The sequence below is a fragment of the Diabrotica virgifera genome, chromosome 1, assembly GCF_917563875.1.
Source record: "Diabrotica virgifera virgifera chromosome 1, PGI_DIABVI_V3a".
Taxonomy (NCBI): Eukaryota; Metazoa; Arthropoda; class Insecta; order Coleoptera; family Chrysomelidae; genus Diabrotica; species Diabrotica virgifera.
The window spans coordinates 228077232-228093832 of NC_065443.1; the positions used below are offsets into that span (position 1 = coordinate 228077232).

At 31.1% G+C, this 16601-nt stretch overlaps 1 protein-coding gene across 1 annotated transcript in view; it reads left to right on the forward strand.

Moving 5' to 3' along the window:
- The window catches only part of LOC126879054 (ankyrin repeat and zinc finger domain-containing protein 1-like), a 112969-nt gene that overhangs the window by 72705 nt on the left and 23663 nt on the right, over positions 1-16601 (forward strand). The window contains exons 3-5 of the mRNA XM_050641947.1: positions 1170-1361; positions 7520-7662; positions 13533-13799. Of these exons, the coding sequence (XP_050497904.1) occupies positions 1170-1361; positions 7520-7662; positions 13533-13799 (602 nt within the window). The remainder of the gene's footprint in view (positions 1-1169; positions 1362-7519; positions 7663-13532; positions 13800-16601) is intronic.

The following is a 16601-nucleotide window of genomic DNA, read 5'->3' on the forward strand; positions in this document are numbered from 1 at the left end:
AAAATTTAATTTTACTTTAATTTTATTGCACAAGGTGATGCTAAATAATTTTCTAGGAATATAATATATAGGGTGATTCAGAAATTTAGAAATAATGAAAAAAATTGAAATTGTTGTTTTAATAAAGTTGTTTTATGTTACATAAGATGACACTTTAAATATTTATATACAGGATAGTTCAAAAAGTTTATTGGTTAAAGTTATTCTGGAGATTTGTCAATGCACTTATAAAATAAATATAATAGGGCTTTTTATCGATTGTCATTTGTTTCGAGCTTCGGTCATGTGTCACATAATATTAATATATCTACGTCGTACGTCTTTGGCTTGTATCATTTGAAATACCAATAACGTATAACGTAGATATATTAATATTAGACCACACATGACAGAAGCTCGAAACAAATGACTAAATGAAAAGCCCTATTGACAACGATTCATGACAGCGGTAAATATAAATTGCAGAAAATAGCCGTATTGGCATCAAAGATCTTATACACATAGATTTGGCCAACTCAGAACTGTCAAATGCCTTCTTAAGGTCCATGAAACATAAATATGTCGGTCTATTGTATTCTAGTGATTTCTCTTGAACTTACCTCATTATAAATATAGCGTTGATGCGTCATCTTCCCGACCTAAAACCTTGTTGTTCTGCTAATGTTATAATTTCATTCAGTTTGTTTGTTGTCACTTTGTAAATTTTAATGGTATGTTTAATAAATTAATTCTTCGGGTCGGATTTGCATCCCTTTTTGAAGAGAGATATAAGGATGTTTGATATAAAAATAGAGATCGAAAGTAGTCTGCCCACGTTTCCTTCAGTAGGAGTTTCGTTTTTATTAATTCGTTCATCTCTTTTTCTGTCCCATAGAAGTAGTGTTTTATCTGTTTTGAGAAGCTCTGCCAGTGTTCCCTTTTTATTTGTCTGAATAAAGTATTCGTTTCTTTTCTGATTTAATTATAGTCGTTGTATGTCTGTTGTGTTCTGTGTTCTAAAAAGGCTTTCTTACGTAATATTTCCCTACTTAATTCATAATAACATTCCAGTTTCTCATAATATTTTCGTTATTATACATGCTTCTCCTTTCTTAGTTTTCTACAAAGTATAAAAATTATTTTTTCCATCTATGTTTCACAAATAAATTTGTTTCTTTCTTTTTTTTTAGATTCATCTCCAGCTGACGAATGGTCTTCATCAAACGACAAAAAGTCATGTTCTTATTGTCGCATTGAATTTCCCGATAGCCAGCTTCAAAGAGAACATTACAAACTAGACTGGCATCGGTACAATTTGAAACAGTCCCTGTTTTCCAGACCACCAATCACGGAAGAAGATTTTAGTGTCAAAACTGGAAATGGTGAGTAGCCTCATAATTGATTTTTATACATATTGTTGAACTCTTATTTATTTATATGTGATGATATTCTTATATGTAATTTAATTTAATTAATGCATTAGTGATAATCTAATTAATCATTCAGATCACATATCAATATGTTTTAAATCTCAGGGCGAATTATAAAATTACTTACTTATTTTCGTGACTTCTAAGTATTTCTCAGTGGTTCCTAATCGGGATAAAAAAATTAAATAATACACACATATGGATTACAATTATAAATCAAAATTTTGTTTATTTTATATAAATGGCAATTACTGCTTAATATTTGTTAGATCTTATATTTATTTAATACAAACATTTAAAAATGGGAATCTTATTTCCTTTTGGTTTCCAATTTGAAATTTTTATTAATAATGAACTATTAGGATTTATTAGCAACAAATTGATTCAAGTTTGATGAAAATCTTCTGATACTAGCGATTATGTTCTTCAATTTTTAATGTGGTATTTAATACAAAAAACCATACATTCATGTCCTGACAAATGAGACTGACCTTTATCTGGTGAACTGCGAATGTCCTCACACAAGACCCGTTTCCTCCTACCCTTGGTTGCGATGAAAAACTCGTCCTGGCCTCCAGTAATGTTCTCCTTTGAAAACTACCTCGTATCGCTCTCGTTCCTGCTTTTTTCGTGATGCCGTGTTCTACCTTTTTCGAACCACTTCAATCAGCTACCGGGACACTCTTTGCTCAAGGAGATTCTTTTCTCTCGACTCGGCCTACCTCTCGTTCCGATGGGTACTCAACACTCACGGAATTATACCGGCTTTTTCACTCTTCGTACACTACCGTCTACCACTGGACTTCACCTCTCGACCGCTCAAAACATTCTGCTCTCTCATCCTCATTCTTTCCCTACTTTCTAAATATCCCTTCCAGATTCAAAAATCAACATTCCACCACAAATTATAATTCGCCGTATTCCTCAATACCAACTTTTAATCTTTCTAAATATGTTTAATGGATTTCAAGAAAAAATAATCATTTCCCAATTTAAACTTACTTTCTACTTTTTACAAAACTTAATGACCTATTATCTATTTCACTGAGTCTTATTTAGCGTAGGCTAATGATCGAATCTTCCGAGAACACTATAATGGTCCGCGTCACTCAAACTTGTTTGTCTTGGCGCATTGTTACCGAGTTTCGTCCGCTTCTTCGAATCACTTTCTTAAAAACTAAATATAATAATTTGTTGTATACAGGTTGTTCTAAATTTACATGCCCGTGGCTGAGAAAATTGAAAATCTTTTATATTAATTTGAATTTTGCTTATAATTATAAATTTTAATTCTCCTATCAAATAGGAATATAACAATATATTGTAGGTTTTTCTATGGATGCTATACAATATGCAACTTCTCTCACTACTTACATACATTCAAAACGAACAATTCCTCATGCATTGAGAAAAGTCGGCCATTGCAGTGGGAAATTATTTTCTCACGGGTTCTCCTACTGTCTTCCATACTATGATCGCCGTTTCCATGGTAACATGCACAATACAAACACAATTAATGTTGTCAAATAAATGTGTTAAAGCAAAACTTACCAGCAAAAACCTATCAAAACAATTCAAAAATAACTGTTAATTAGATTTTTAAAAACTAAGGTATGTACATTTTAAGAATGTTAAATACCTACATGTATATGTATTTTATTTCAATTTATGCATATAATATAATATAGTGCTAAGTTAGCACTTAAATTATTTAATTTTGAAATTTGAACTCTTGACAAAACCGCATCCATAGAAAAAGTACAGTGTACAACACATGAGAAAATGACATATTTCTCCCTCGCTTGATTTGCGACCCTCGCCTCGTGCCTCGGCGCGTGCCAACAAACTTCTGCGCTCGTGAGAAATATGTCTTTTTTTTCACTTGTTGTACAATATACTATTATTCTCAAACGACAACGCAAGAAAAGAAAAGTTTTTCCTAATTCGTTGTAGATTGTTATTAGTCTGGTCAGATTATCGAAAAATGGCCTTTTTCGGGAAAAGTTATTTACCAGCTATTTTATTGCTGGAATCGAATCTTAAGATTGTATAGAATAGAATTGTAATAGATATAGAATAATATTATATAGAATGGAATAATTGTAATAGAATAATAGAATAGAATTGCATATATTAGTAACACATATTGGCTTGCAAAGTCCTCAGAAAGTGTGCTGTTTTGCTTATATAATTTATTATGACAAACATTTTTAATTTGTTTAAATAAATATTGTTTAAATAATTATACAGCTTTCAAATGTCTGAGGTGAAACCGCTGGGTGATGTACCTCATAACGCCATTTTAGTGTACAATAATACATTGATATATGTTATTGTACTTGTTATCAAATTAGCTTATAGAATATGTAATTCTGATTGTTAATAAATGCTTACAAAAAAAAGCTTTCAAATGAGAATATTTGTATTTGAACGTTAAAAGGTACACGTCTGGTAAGTTTTTCTAAAAAAAGTCTACAACAGGAAAAATTATGTAGTGTTATTGTGTTATAAATAAATAAATTTATTATAACAAAACTAAGCATCTTTGGCATTTTTGGCATTAGTTTTGTTTTGTTTGATTGGGCTTTTCTTATTTTTGGTATTTTTCACGCGTAATACCGATCGTTTTTATTACTATAAGTTATAAGTCTCTTCAGTTGTATGCAGAAAGAGGACCGAATCGACCGAAATAAAAATATAATGGTTCGAAGATTACCATACTATTGTTTATAACTTCATCGCAAATGCCGGTCAACTTTGACCGGTTGTATCTCAGGAATCAGTGCCGGCGCTAGGGTATAAGGTGCCCGCCTGCAAAACTAGCAAAGGCGCCCCCCCCCCCCCACATACACACAGATACTCGTACAGCCCCAGCCTCGGGGACATTATGTGGGTATGTGGGTTCTAATGGAACAGTGAGACCCACATGTCCGAAGATCAAACCGGTCACACTGCGTAACCTGGAGTTGTACCTATCTGACGGCCCATAACCTGGAGTGATATCTATCTGACCCCCAAGCTATACAACCATCCCCCTCCCGTCGCGGTCGCAGTATATAACGAATGCGGAGGCTTTGTACTAAACATTACCTTGGATGCCCTGGGCCTCTGTTTACCTCGGTTTACTTTATATGGTTAAACCACCTGATTTTAGGGGTAGGTAGCTGGAAGAGCTTTTCGCCTTATTAATGCTTGATTTTAGAATTGTGTCCTAAAAATGTGTGTTCCGGGCACCGACTAAGTCGGTGTCCCGCTATCCGCAAATGTCCCCGGTAAATAAAGTTCGGTACAGTTTTATTGGACCCATCATCTGACAAAACAACATCACTTTAACTCTTTTAAGAAATTGGCTAAGAGAACTAAGATGTTTTTTTTGTCATTTCTTCTTTTTCGGCTTTTTGATAATTTTTTTTGAATCCATTTTTATTTACCTACATAAAAATAATAACTTTAAAACCTTAAGATTATGAAAAAAGTAATGTGAAACTGTAATTTAATAATAGTAATGAGTACTTAACAAATATAATTTTATATTAATTGAATGCAACACTGGATTCTTTAACTGCAGATGCAGAGTATACAACTGCCAAACTATTCTGTATTATATTCACATGAAATAATACTAAAATGTTTATGTTAAATATTTTTTTATGGAATTAATCCTTAACTTGATACCTAAATTAATAGGTAAAATACATAATATTAAATTAGACAAACCGCAAGAACGCAGTATCACAATCTTGTTTGTTTTACTAGAAATCATTCATTTCCTCTCATAACTGCTGATACAAAACTAACAACTTGCAAGAAATTTGGAGAAAATAAACAAAGCATTCCCATTAAGAGCAAAGTTGTTTGGTTGAAATATGATGTCTTTGACCAATAAATTATATTACCTACTACATGGAAAGACTATTTCTATGCGGCATTGCATATTTTTGTATATTTTACATGTGTGATAGTGATATGCACAATTTACAAACACAGATTAGGGTATAATGACGAATTTAAACCACATTTAAAAATGATTTTTTTTATCTTAGTATTTTGCATAACACCAGCCGAAAAAAAGCTCATTTTGGCGCCCCCCAAACAGGGGCGCCCGCCTGCAGTGCATCCCTTGCAGGCCCGTTATCGCCGGCCCTGTCAGGAATCACTCCTCACAATTCAACTTTTTTTCTTTTAAAATAAGCGTCCTGCTGCGTTCTTTTCAAACCCCCTTTCTTAATTAAATTTAATCCAATAGGTGCCGAGATACTCTATACTCCATCTAATTTACTTACCGTTGCACGTCATCCGCGTCATAGCCCGAGACGTCACATGATACCAACACGAAATATTTAGGCGGTATTTGTGTTCTTTTTTAGAATCACTTTGCCCAGTACACTGGCGTTACATCCACTACGCATATTTTATTATATACCTACGCGTAGAAATAATATTTAAAGATTTCTATTAATGTTAACTTAAAGAAATAAACAATAATATGTTTCATTTAATTTGTATAAATGGATTATAAAGCGTTTTTATGAAGCACATTTGTTCGGAATACACTGTAACTATAATCGAACGAAGGTGATATTTTGCCATAAATTGGTAACATTTATTTGACAGTTGCGGTGATGACACTTCATATTTGTTTATATTCTTTACTATAAGTATTTGTTTCATTATATTTAATGTTTTTATTATGTACTTTAACGTAAGATTATAAATTAATTCTTGTTTTCTATTTCTAAAGTTTTTATTTATTTACATTGAATATTAATTTGTTTTGCTGTATAATCCACTTCCGAAAAACTGTGTGATGTATTTGATTTAAAATGAATTCAGTTTTTTGTAATTGGGCAACAATGTCAACTTAGATCTCTAACGTAAATAATGACGTGCAACGGTAAGTAAATTAGACGGACTGTATCTGTCTATAAGCCAATAAATTGTTTATAACTTTAAAACATTCGTAAGGCCGCTCAAATAGTCTAATTTGAATTCTGTAAAGTACTTTAGATAATATGTATAGTGCCTTTTTATACGAAAGTCATAGTTATTCTGGTGAATCACATAATAATTCTGGTTATTATTGCGACCGTAAATTTGTAATTAAATTGTTGCTAAACTATTTGTTAGATTGTCGACGACTTCCGGAAATATAATCTACTACAAAAAGCTTTCATGTCCCCAAGCTATTTAATTATTGATGATAATTACTTCCCTAAAATTTTAGTTGAGAATTAAAGATTTTGTTGAAAACCCGGATTTTCCGAGGAAAATTTTCGTCGAAGGAAATCGAAAAAAAATATCTCTTTGTAGAATTGAATTACGGTCAATTTTATTTGAAAGTTTTTGGTTTAAAGTTAAAATCTTCGGAGTTACAAAGCAATAACTGAAAAAGGAAAAAAGGAGATTTTGAAGCGCTAATTTGTTTATAAATAAAATAGCACACTTTCTGCGGACTTTGCATACCTAGTACGGAATCTTAAGATTTGATTCCAACAATATAATATAGTATTTTTACTACAAAAGCGATATTACGTAGGTCAAAATTTTTGACGTAATAGAAATGTCAAAACATTAGAATGTGACTTTTCATTATTGCCATGTAGTTGGTCAAAGCTGTGGTATATATTTTTACCTTAAATATACTTACGTTTTAAATACTGAATTTAAGTTTTTTTAATGTTCCGTAATATGTAATTATAAATTAATCTTAGCGCCATCTACACGATAATTGTGAAAGTATCCGAAGTAAGAAATTCATATTTTATCAATAGAACGTCAAAATGATTAGCAAAATTTTAAAAAAATTGATTACAATTTAATTACTTTTTTGCGTTGTAAATATTAAGCGATAACAATTAAATAATAAATTTAAAAATTACCGGTGAAAGTTGAATTAGTAATCCGCTAGGAGCGCCACCAGCAAAGCTCAGAGCGTATAGCTGGTAAATAACTTTTACTTGTTTTTTCCTAATTTACCCAGAGTATATTATACATACGTTAAACATTTATCTAATTTTATCGTTAAACAACCACAACCAAAGAAATTGGATAAAGTGTTGATGTTTGAAGATGGGAAGAAAAACGTTGCTTTAAATACTGTGTTGTTACAGATGATTTATCCAGTATATCAGGATCAGACTCTGAAAAAGAAGACACGCTCGACACATACGCCACTGCCCAAGGAAAAATATTTTTGAAAAACAAAAGCAACCAAGTTATCTCATTGTACAAATGCTTAATGTTAGACAGAAAGGTAAGACATTTTCAACAGATTTTCTTTTTCTTTCTTCAAAATTAGGGATATTCTTTGATAATGTACATTATGTTCGTTTAAAACACAATATTACAGACCTAAACTGTGAGCTACATGAACCTTGCTTAAAACCTTCAATAATAAAAAAGTTATGATAGTCATTGTATACCGGGTGTAACAATGATAATATGTTTGTTTTCTCAAAGTTCGCATTACCCTGTGGAATATTCTAGCATTTATAAAATACTGAAATTAAAACCCAACTATAGCCCCAGGTTTTCCTAACGTTCTGTTTTTTGATTCATTCGCTTAAGTTGGATAATAAAAAAGTTAAGTAAGTACTTTAACAACTAGACATGTTCTTCATCAATGCAGGGTGTTTCTAAATAAGTGCGACAAACTTTAAGGGATAATTCTGCATGAAAAACTAATGACCGTTTGCTTTATAAACATATGTCCGCAATTGCTTCGTTTCTGAGATACGGGATATTGAATTTTTTCTTACAAACTGACGATTTATTTATTGCTCTAAAACCGGTTAAGATATATGCAAATGAAATTTAGTAGGTTTTAAGAGGTAGTTATTGCCCATTTTTTGACATACAATTAAGAATTTTATATTCACCATTGGCGTGCATACGGGTCATATTACCCGTATGCACGCCAATGGTGAATATAAAATTCTTAAAAATAAAATAAATCATCATATATTATATAGAATAAATTCATCTTTCATAAAATACTTAATTGTATGTCAAAAAGTGCGCAATAACTACCTCTTAAAACCTACTAAATTTCATTTGTATATATCTCCGGCATATGCATATTATATATGCAAATATATATTTGCATATACAGTATGTCCCTGTAAGTTGTATCCATATGGAAAACTTTTTTATTATTAATTTTACGAAAAAAAATTATTCTTTATAAAAAGCTCTGCATTTTCCAAAACTTAAGATTTAACCATCAAATATCAAATTTTTTGAATATTATACGAGGTATGTGAAAAAGTTTGAATTTCACTCAAGAGTAAAGTAGCTTTATTTTTCGTAATATTGGAAACTGCTATTATGAAAAGTTGTTTGGAATTAAAAACTGTATTCTAATATGCAATTACACCGTTCTAATTGAAAAAAAAAATTTTTTGAGAAATTATGGATAACTATCATTATTTTTTCAGTTATTTCAATTCTGATCACTCTTTTATTATTAATTTTACGAAAAAAAAGTGATTCTTAATAAAAAGTTCTGGATGGTCTAAAACTTAAAATACAACCATCTTATATCAAATTTTATCAATTTTATACGAGGTATGTCAAAAAAGATAAATTTAGATCAAAACTAAAGTACCTTTATAGTTCAGAATATTTCAATTAGAAGGATGTAATTACATACTGAAACATAGTTTTTAGTTCTAAATAACTTTTCATAATAACAATTTTCGATATTGTGAAAAATAAACGTATTTTACTCTTGAGCGAAATTCATATTTTTTGACATACCTCGTATAAAATTGATAAAATTTGACAAAAGATGGTTGTATTTTAGATTTTAGACCATGCAAAACTTTTTATTAAGAATCACTTTTTTTCGTAAAATTAATAATAAAAGAGTTATCTGAATTAAAATAACTGAAAATAATGTTAAGTTATCCATAATTTTTCAAAAAAAAATTTCAATTAGAAGGATGTAATTGCATACTAGAATACAGTTTTTAATTCCAAACAACTTTTTATAATAGCATTTTTCAATATTGTGAAAAATAAAGCTACTTTACTCTTGAGTGAAATTCAAACTTTTTGACATACCTCGTATAATATTCAAAAAATTTGATATTTAATGGTTAAACCTTAGGTTTTGGACCATGCAGAGCTTTTTATAAAGAATAACTTTTTTTCGTAAAATTAATAATAAAAAAGTTTTCCATATGGATACAACTTACAGGGACATACTGTATATTTCATATATATAACCGGTTTTAGAGCAATAAATACATCGTCAGTTTGTAAGAAAAAATTCAACATCCCGTATCTCGGAAATGGAGCATTTGCGGACATATGTTTATAAAGCAAACGGACATTATTTTTTCATGCAGAATTACCCCTTAAAGTTTGTCGCACTTATTTTAGAAGCACCATGTATTGATGAAGAACGTTGCTAGTTGTTAAAGTACCTAACTTTTTTATCATCCAACATAAGCGAATGAATCATAAAGCAAAATGTTAAGAAAGACGAAGGCTACAGTTAAGTTTTAATTTCAATATTTTATATTCGCTAGAATATTCCACAGGTTGTTCCAAACTTTGAGGAAAAAACACACTATCAGTGTTACACCCGGTATCCAATGACACTTACCTGTTTAGCAACAATATTATTACACCGATATTCTTGAAGAATAAAGCTATAACATATTAAAAATCACTAAAATCGGACAACAGGTTTAGGAAATACGAGACATCAAAAATGTCCCATTTTAAAGTGTTGCGTTAATTTTGATGTTATAGTCGTTGCGTATTGCGTTAAGTGTATATTAACTTGATCATAACTCATAAGTCATAACTTATACACATGAAAGAGAAAAAGATTGTTACAATTTCCTATTAAAATGATTTGAATATCTGAGTTGTTTTAATTTTTGTATAAAACATTAGATTTTCTTCTTAGACCCGTTTCACCAGTTATCGAGAAGTTTATCTGGATAAACCTCCACTGAAATTTTTGCGAATCGAATATTTGATTGCACTCAAATGTTATCAGGCACATATAAGTTCTCAGTAAAAGAAGAGTAAAAGGCATTTACATATTTTTTATCGCCCGATTCTAAAAAAGTTTTTTTTTGTTTCATCGGTATTGTCTGAGCTCATATCATAGGTCGTCGGATTTCCGACAAAGTTCAACCACGATTCTTATGCCTTTGAGAGTACTGAAAGATGAAATCAAGGGGAGTAAAATATGTGAAAACTGTGGGGTTTCCTAAGGAATTACCCTATGAAAATTAAATTCTCTTTTTTAAAGAAAATCGGATGTGCTACGACGATTTTCTCCCTTATGCTATTTTACTGATCGATAGAGGAGTATTGATTCAATTTTTAAAAATTTATCATATAATTAAAAAGGGCATAAAAGCTACTGCTGCCCTAAGGATGTTAATTAATACGTAATGTTAATAGATCAGTGTCCGTGATTTTCTCCTTTATGCTATTTGAAAGTTTGTTAGTTTTCACGATAAGGAACCTGCACAAAAGGCAAGTACCTGCAGGTTGTGAAAACTAAAAATTTTACCTTGGAAAAGTTGCTGAAAATAAGAATAATTCGATTTTTGAGGAAAACGCATCATGGTTCAACTCTAAATTTACTTTTCTTGGTTATTTCATATGACGTTTTCAACGCACAAAAAGAGGCCGAAGGAATAAAATCGTGGTTAAACGTATTGAAATCTTACAGTCCATCATTGTTAGGTATTTGAAATGATTTACATACTTTTCCTATGAAAGGCAATTAAGTATTTTGGTATTCTTCCCAGAACACCAACAGAAGGTGCAACTTTCTTACAAAGTATTGTTATGCTCCTAATTTAGTTGTTTGTCCATACGAGACTTGCTGATTTAATTGTGCGATAGAAAAAAAAAACAAAAATTTTAGAATTCAAAATATGTAACTTATTTCAGACAATAATGATCAAACAACAGAAATAAGGGCCTGCATCGGGACTCTGTGCAATATAGTATTCTATTGTAGTATTCTATTATCGTATTTTATCGGCAAAGGCGATAGTAACGAAAATCGGCACACCGTGCGTATATCGTTTTGATTCGGTATGTTCCGATCTTGGTTTACCTATACCCAAATATCGTATTTGTTGTGTGTTATCTATGTTTGTAACACATTTTAAAGAAAGAAAGAACTGTTCTAGAGTTTTTAATTGTTTGGGTTGATAGTTTCACAGTCGCACCTTGCGGATTTTAGTTTGTTTATTCAGAATAAATTATTCTTTATTGTCTTGTTTATTATGTTATGCCATGCCATATAGACAAAAAAAATTCGGTTTATGCGTTGCATGCTGTTATTTGAAGAGCTTCGTCTTTTAAACATAATGGTCGAGATTTAAAAAAATGCGTATTGAGTAAATAATAGTTTGTTGTTAGTACACCTATCAATGGTAATACATATACGTAAATAAAATGTGATGTTATTAAAGATTGATTTTAAAATTCCCACTTAAGTTGTCCTTAATTTTCCCTGTAAATATAGAGACTTTTCCCATATTTATATATTATATTTCAAAATACAAAGTTATATTTTGTTATTTTCGCCACTATGTGAAAATTTGTTAATTTAGTTGTATTATCAACAAATTAACATTTTTAAATTTAAACTACAGTTAATCTTTTATCATTATTCTTATTGCTACAAACAAAATAAAGTCGAAATTTTAGTTTCTAAAAATTGTAGCTGTGTGCAACGTGCAACTTTTGAAACAGTTGTGGAGACAATTATAATAAATTTATCACTGAATTCTGCTATCATGTTTATTATATTAATAGGTGACATGCCTACAGTATTTCCACAATCTCAGAAAAATAAAATTTACTACACTCCTACGTAAAAACCAAAAACTGTTATTAGAATGTACACAAACGACATGATATAACCTTAATTAAACCTTAAAAATTTTAAATATCCAAAACTAAAATAAATAAATTTGCTGCCAACTCAACTTGCCCTTGAGAATTCGATAGAAACGAAATGATCGCATTCATGCGACAATTTTGATGTACGGAGTGCCGAATCACGCCAAAGGCCAAAGCGATAGAAACTTTTCTACAGCAGTTTACTATAATGCACAGAGTCCCGCTGGAGGATATAAACAGTAAGAAATGCGTTTGTGAAAATAAGAACAATTCCCTGTAACAAAGACCTTAGATTATAACAAATAGTTAGAGCTCTGAAATGCTACGTGTTTTTGATACTATAGTATGAACTTAAAAGGTGGACATTGAAGCAAGAACACATAAATAAGCTACAGTCACTTGAAATGTGGTGTTACAGAAGGATGCTTAGAGTAGCATGGACATAGAAGAAAACGAACACGGAAGTATTGCGAGACATAAGCAAATAACACGAAATAATAAACACAATAAAAAAGTTACAATATCTGGGACACGTAATGAGGGGACAACGATATAAAATGTTAAGACTGATAATATAGGGAAAGATAAGAGGTGGAAGGAGTGTAGGAAGAAGGAGAGTGGCATGGTTGAAGAATTTAAGGAACTGGTTTAAATGCAGTTCAGTAGAACTGTTCAATAGAGCATCGGTAGATAGAGTAAAGACAGGGATTATGAAATCCAACCTCCGAACGGGAGACGACACTTAAAGAAGAATTTATTTTCATACCTCCCAATAAAACTTTTGAAGATATCCTCCAATGATAAATTAACATTTTATGATTTATTCTAATGAATGCCTATCTAACTCATCAATTTGATTTATGGTAAGAGCGCCTACCTTTGGACCTAAAGGTCGTGAGTTCGCATCTCACCTGGGTGGAGAATTTTGCATTTATTAAAAATTAATAAATGAAAATAGTTTCTATCCTTGTGGGATCGGTACTCACCGGAGGGACCGCAGACGTTTGGATACAATTAGCGTCTCTTTGCAAAGATAATGACGTCGACTTTGCTAAGTAACAAGCCATTTACTCAACACACACACTACACATTACACTAGGTACCCGATTGCATAAATCCACTGTACCATGCCAATGGCCATAAGTTGTCGAGGCCTTAAGCTAAATAAAAAAAATTGATTTAACTACTTACATTTCGCCATATCCTTTTTTTGAGTAGTTTTGGTTACTTTTTCAGGAAGAAATCTCAGAAAGTGTCATCTTAAACCGTTTGAAAAACTGTGTAACCAACCAGCAATGGACCATACTCATGCTTGGAGGGGGACACTTTGCTGGGGCTGTCTTCAAAGGTAACGAACCCATTTTACACAAGACGTTTCATTGTTACACCGTCAGAGCCGGCCAGGGTGGTTCACAGGGTGCTAGGGATAACAAGTCGGGTGGATCTCAACCTAAGAGCGCTGGTGCATCTTTGAGAAGATATAACGAAACAGCTCTAGTGCAGGTATTAACAATTATTTGAATGTGAATGAACAATTGGTAAGAATTCCTTTTTGTGAAAATTTATTAATCCACCATAGACAGAATCGCTTTCACTTCTAATAATTTTGCGTCTTAGTTATAATCATTCGATATCCTGATTAAATGACTAAAAATAATCATGAGATGAGTGTCCCACAAGAGCTCATACATTTGATACAGTATGACTTTCATTTAACTAAGTCTTGTTCAAATAAAACCAATTTTCCGTTTTTTCTTTTTACTTTTTAATTGTTTTGTCTATCTAAATGTAATAGATTTTAATAGTTACCATCTGTTCTTTTTTGCTTTTGTCAACTCATGATTTCACTATACTTAAACAAGCACTAAACTCAAACTGTTACTCAAATATTACTTGACAGACTTCGATGTATAGGTACATAAACTACGTACATTTAATATTATACTTCTTTTTCTTAAACCCGAGGGACGGTTTAACTGAGGTAAAATCTATTGACTGTATCATATTTATATAGGTAAATAAATCCAGAATCCAGACACCAAGTCATTGTCAGTATAAGTAATCCGTGACTTACTGGCTAAGGGCTACGGATGGATGAGGTAGTAAGTGTAAAGGCATTAGTGTCCTTGCACTTAGAGTTTAGTGAGAAATAGTAAGATAATATTATGTAAGTGATTTGCCACAAAACATATAGGTGGAATAAAATACCAATAAAACTCTTAATAGGGCAGTCAATGAGAGCAAGAACAGGTTATTACCTCCGAAATCTATCCTACTGCATGGATTTTAATGAAATTTTAGAAATAGCCTGAAAATATCTCCTTATTCAAAGTCTGTGGAATAAAATACCAATAAAACTGTTAATAGGGCAGTCAATGAGAGCAAGAACAGGTTATTACCTCCGAAATCTATCCTACTGCATGGATTTTAATGAAATTTTAGGAATAGCCTGAAAATATCTCCTTATTCAAAGTCTACCCTATGCCGATGTGTGCTTTTGTCTTGGGGGCGGTTCCCACCCCTTCTCGGGGGGTGGAAAATTTTTTGGTTAAACAACTACGGAAGTTGCTAGAGAACCTAATTCTAAGCAAAAACTGTTCTATAATTTTTTTTTCGAAAACTCAATACTTTTTGAGTTATTCGTGGTTGAAAATTGGCCATTTTCATTAAAATATAACCTTTTCAAACGGTTTTTTGCGAATACCTTAAAAACAATACATCTAACTAAAAAAATTATATAAAACATTTTTGTAGCTCATAAAAGATTCGTTCCTTCTTCAATCTTCTAGTTATAACACTAAAAGAGATATGGTAGGTAAAAAGAGTTTGTTTTTTTTTGTGCATGCACAAATCAGTGTATTCAACTTGAAATAACAGAGAAACGGTCGATTTTAGGTGTATAATACTACCAATACCTTTTATTGTGCTTGAAAAGTCCTTTCAAATAAGCAATATTAAATGTCCATTACATTCAAATTAAGCGAGATATGCTGCAAAAAATTGATGACTAACGAATTTTAAGAAAAAAATTGAGAAGTATATTTAACCTCTCATCGACAAGAATTTAAATGCATCGTTTTCCTTCTACAATACATTTTACTACAGTGTTATTTTTATGTTCAAAAAGTTGAGCGGGTTTAAAATGAATGGTTTTTGAAAAAAAAAATAAGATCAAGTTATAGAGCGCATATTTAAATTTTCACTAGTAATACCACTAGAGGTCAAATTATTTCCGGAAACTTTTTTGAGATCATGAATATTTTGAAAATTTCCCGAGTCGCAGACGAGGGAAATTTTCTAAAAATATTCATGATCAAAAAAAAATTTCCGGATATTAATTTGACTTCGCGTGGTATTCGGTAAGAAAATTCCACACCAAATTTGCATTTGAAAATCCAAAGCTGCATGAACAGATTAATAGCGCGCCATAGCTTTGTCAGCAATTATTTAGGCTTTCAAATTCGTAATTTCTACTCATTGTAGTTGCATGGGAATACCATTTCAAGATAGAAAATAGTATATTCTTCAATTTTACATAAGTTTTGAGTAACTACAAGTGATAGAACATTATTTTTTGGCGTATTTGTCTAAACTACGCAAAATTGAAAGTACTGAATGGGAAAAAGGTAAATAAATTAGTGTCTAAATATTATATATATTTTATTAGACATAGAAACTTAATTGAAAACATTCAAAGTCCTGCATTTTCGCCATTAAGAAGAGAGGAGGTGTCCGAAGAATATAGAAAACATCTTAGCTTTGTAACTAAAATGAATCAAAACTAAATTATGTAAACAAATAAAAACCAGTCTGTCAAAAATGTTCTGTTATTGTAAACGTCAAAAAATTTCCACTATAATTCGCTGTTGGGTACCCCACGAGCAAAAAATTTCCGATAAAATACCCCGTTGCCATGGTGATCTGTCAAAATAACGTATTTTGATTGGTTCAAAATTACAGGTGTGGAATTTTCTTAAAAATCTTCCTTTTTCTCTATGTAACTTAAAAATGATAAGAGATACTCTTATAAAAAATGAAATCAAAATGTTTATCTAGAAGAAACCTACATTTTTGTGTGGCATCTTTTTTTTGGCATCTCTTATCATTTTCGAGTTACATGGAGAAATAGGAAGATTTTTAAGAAAATTTAAAAATGCGCTCAATAATTTGATCTTATTTTTTTCAAAAACCATTCATTTTAAACCCGCTTAACTTTTTGAACATAATAGTAAAATGTATTGTAGAAGGAAAACGATGCATTTAAATTCTTGTGGATGAGGGATTAAATATACTTCTCATTTTTTT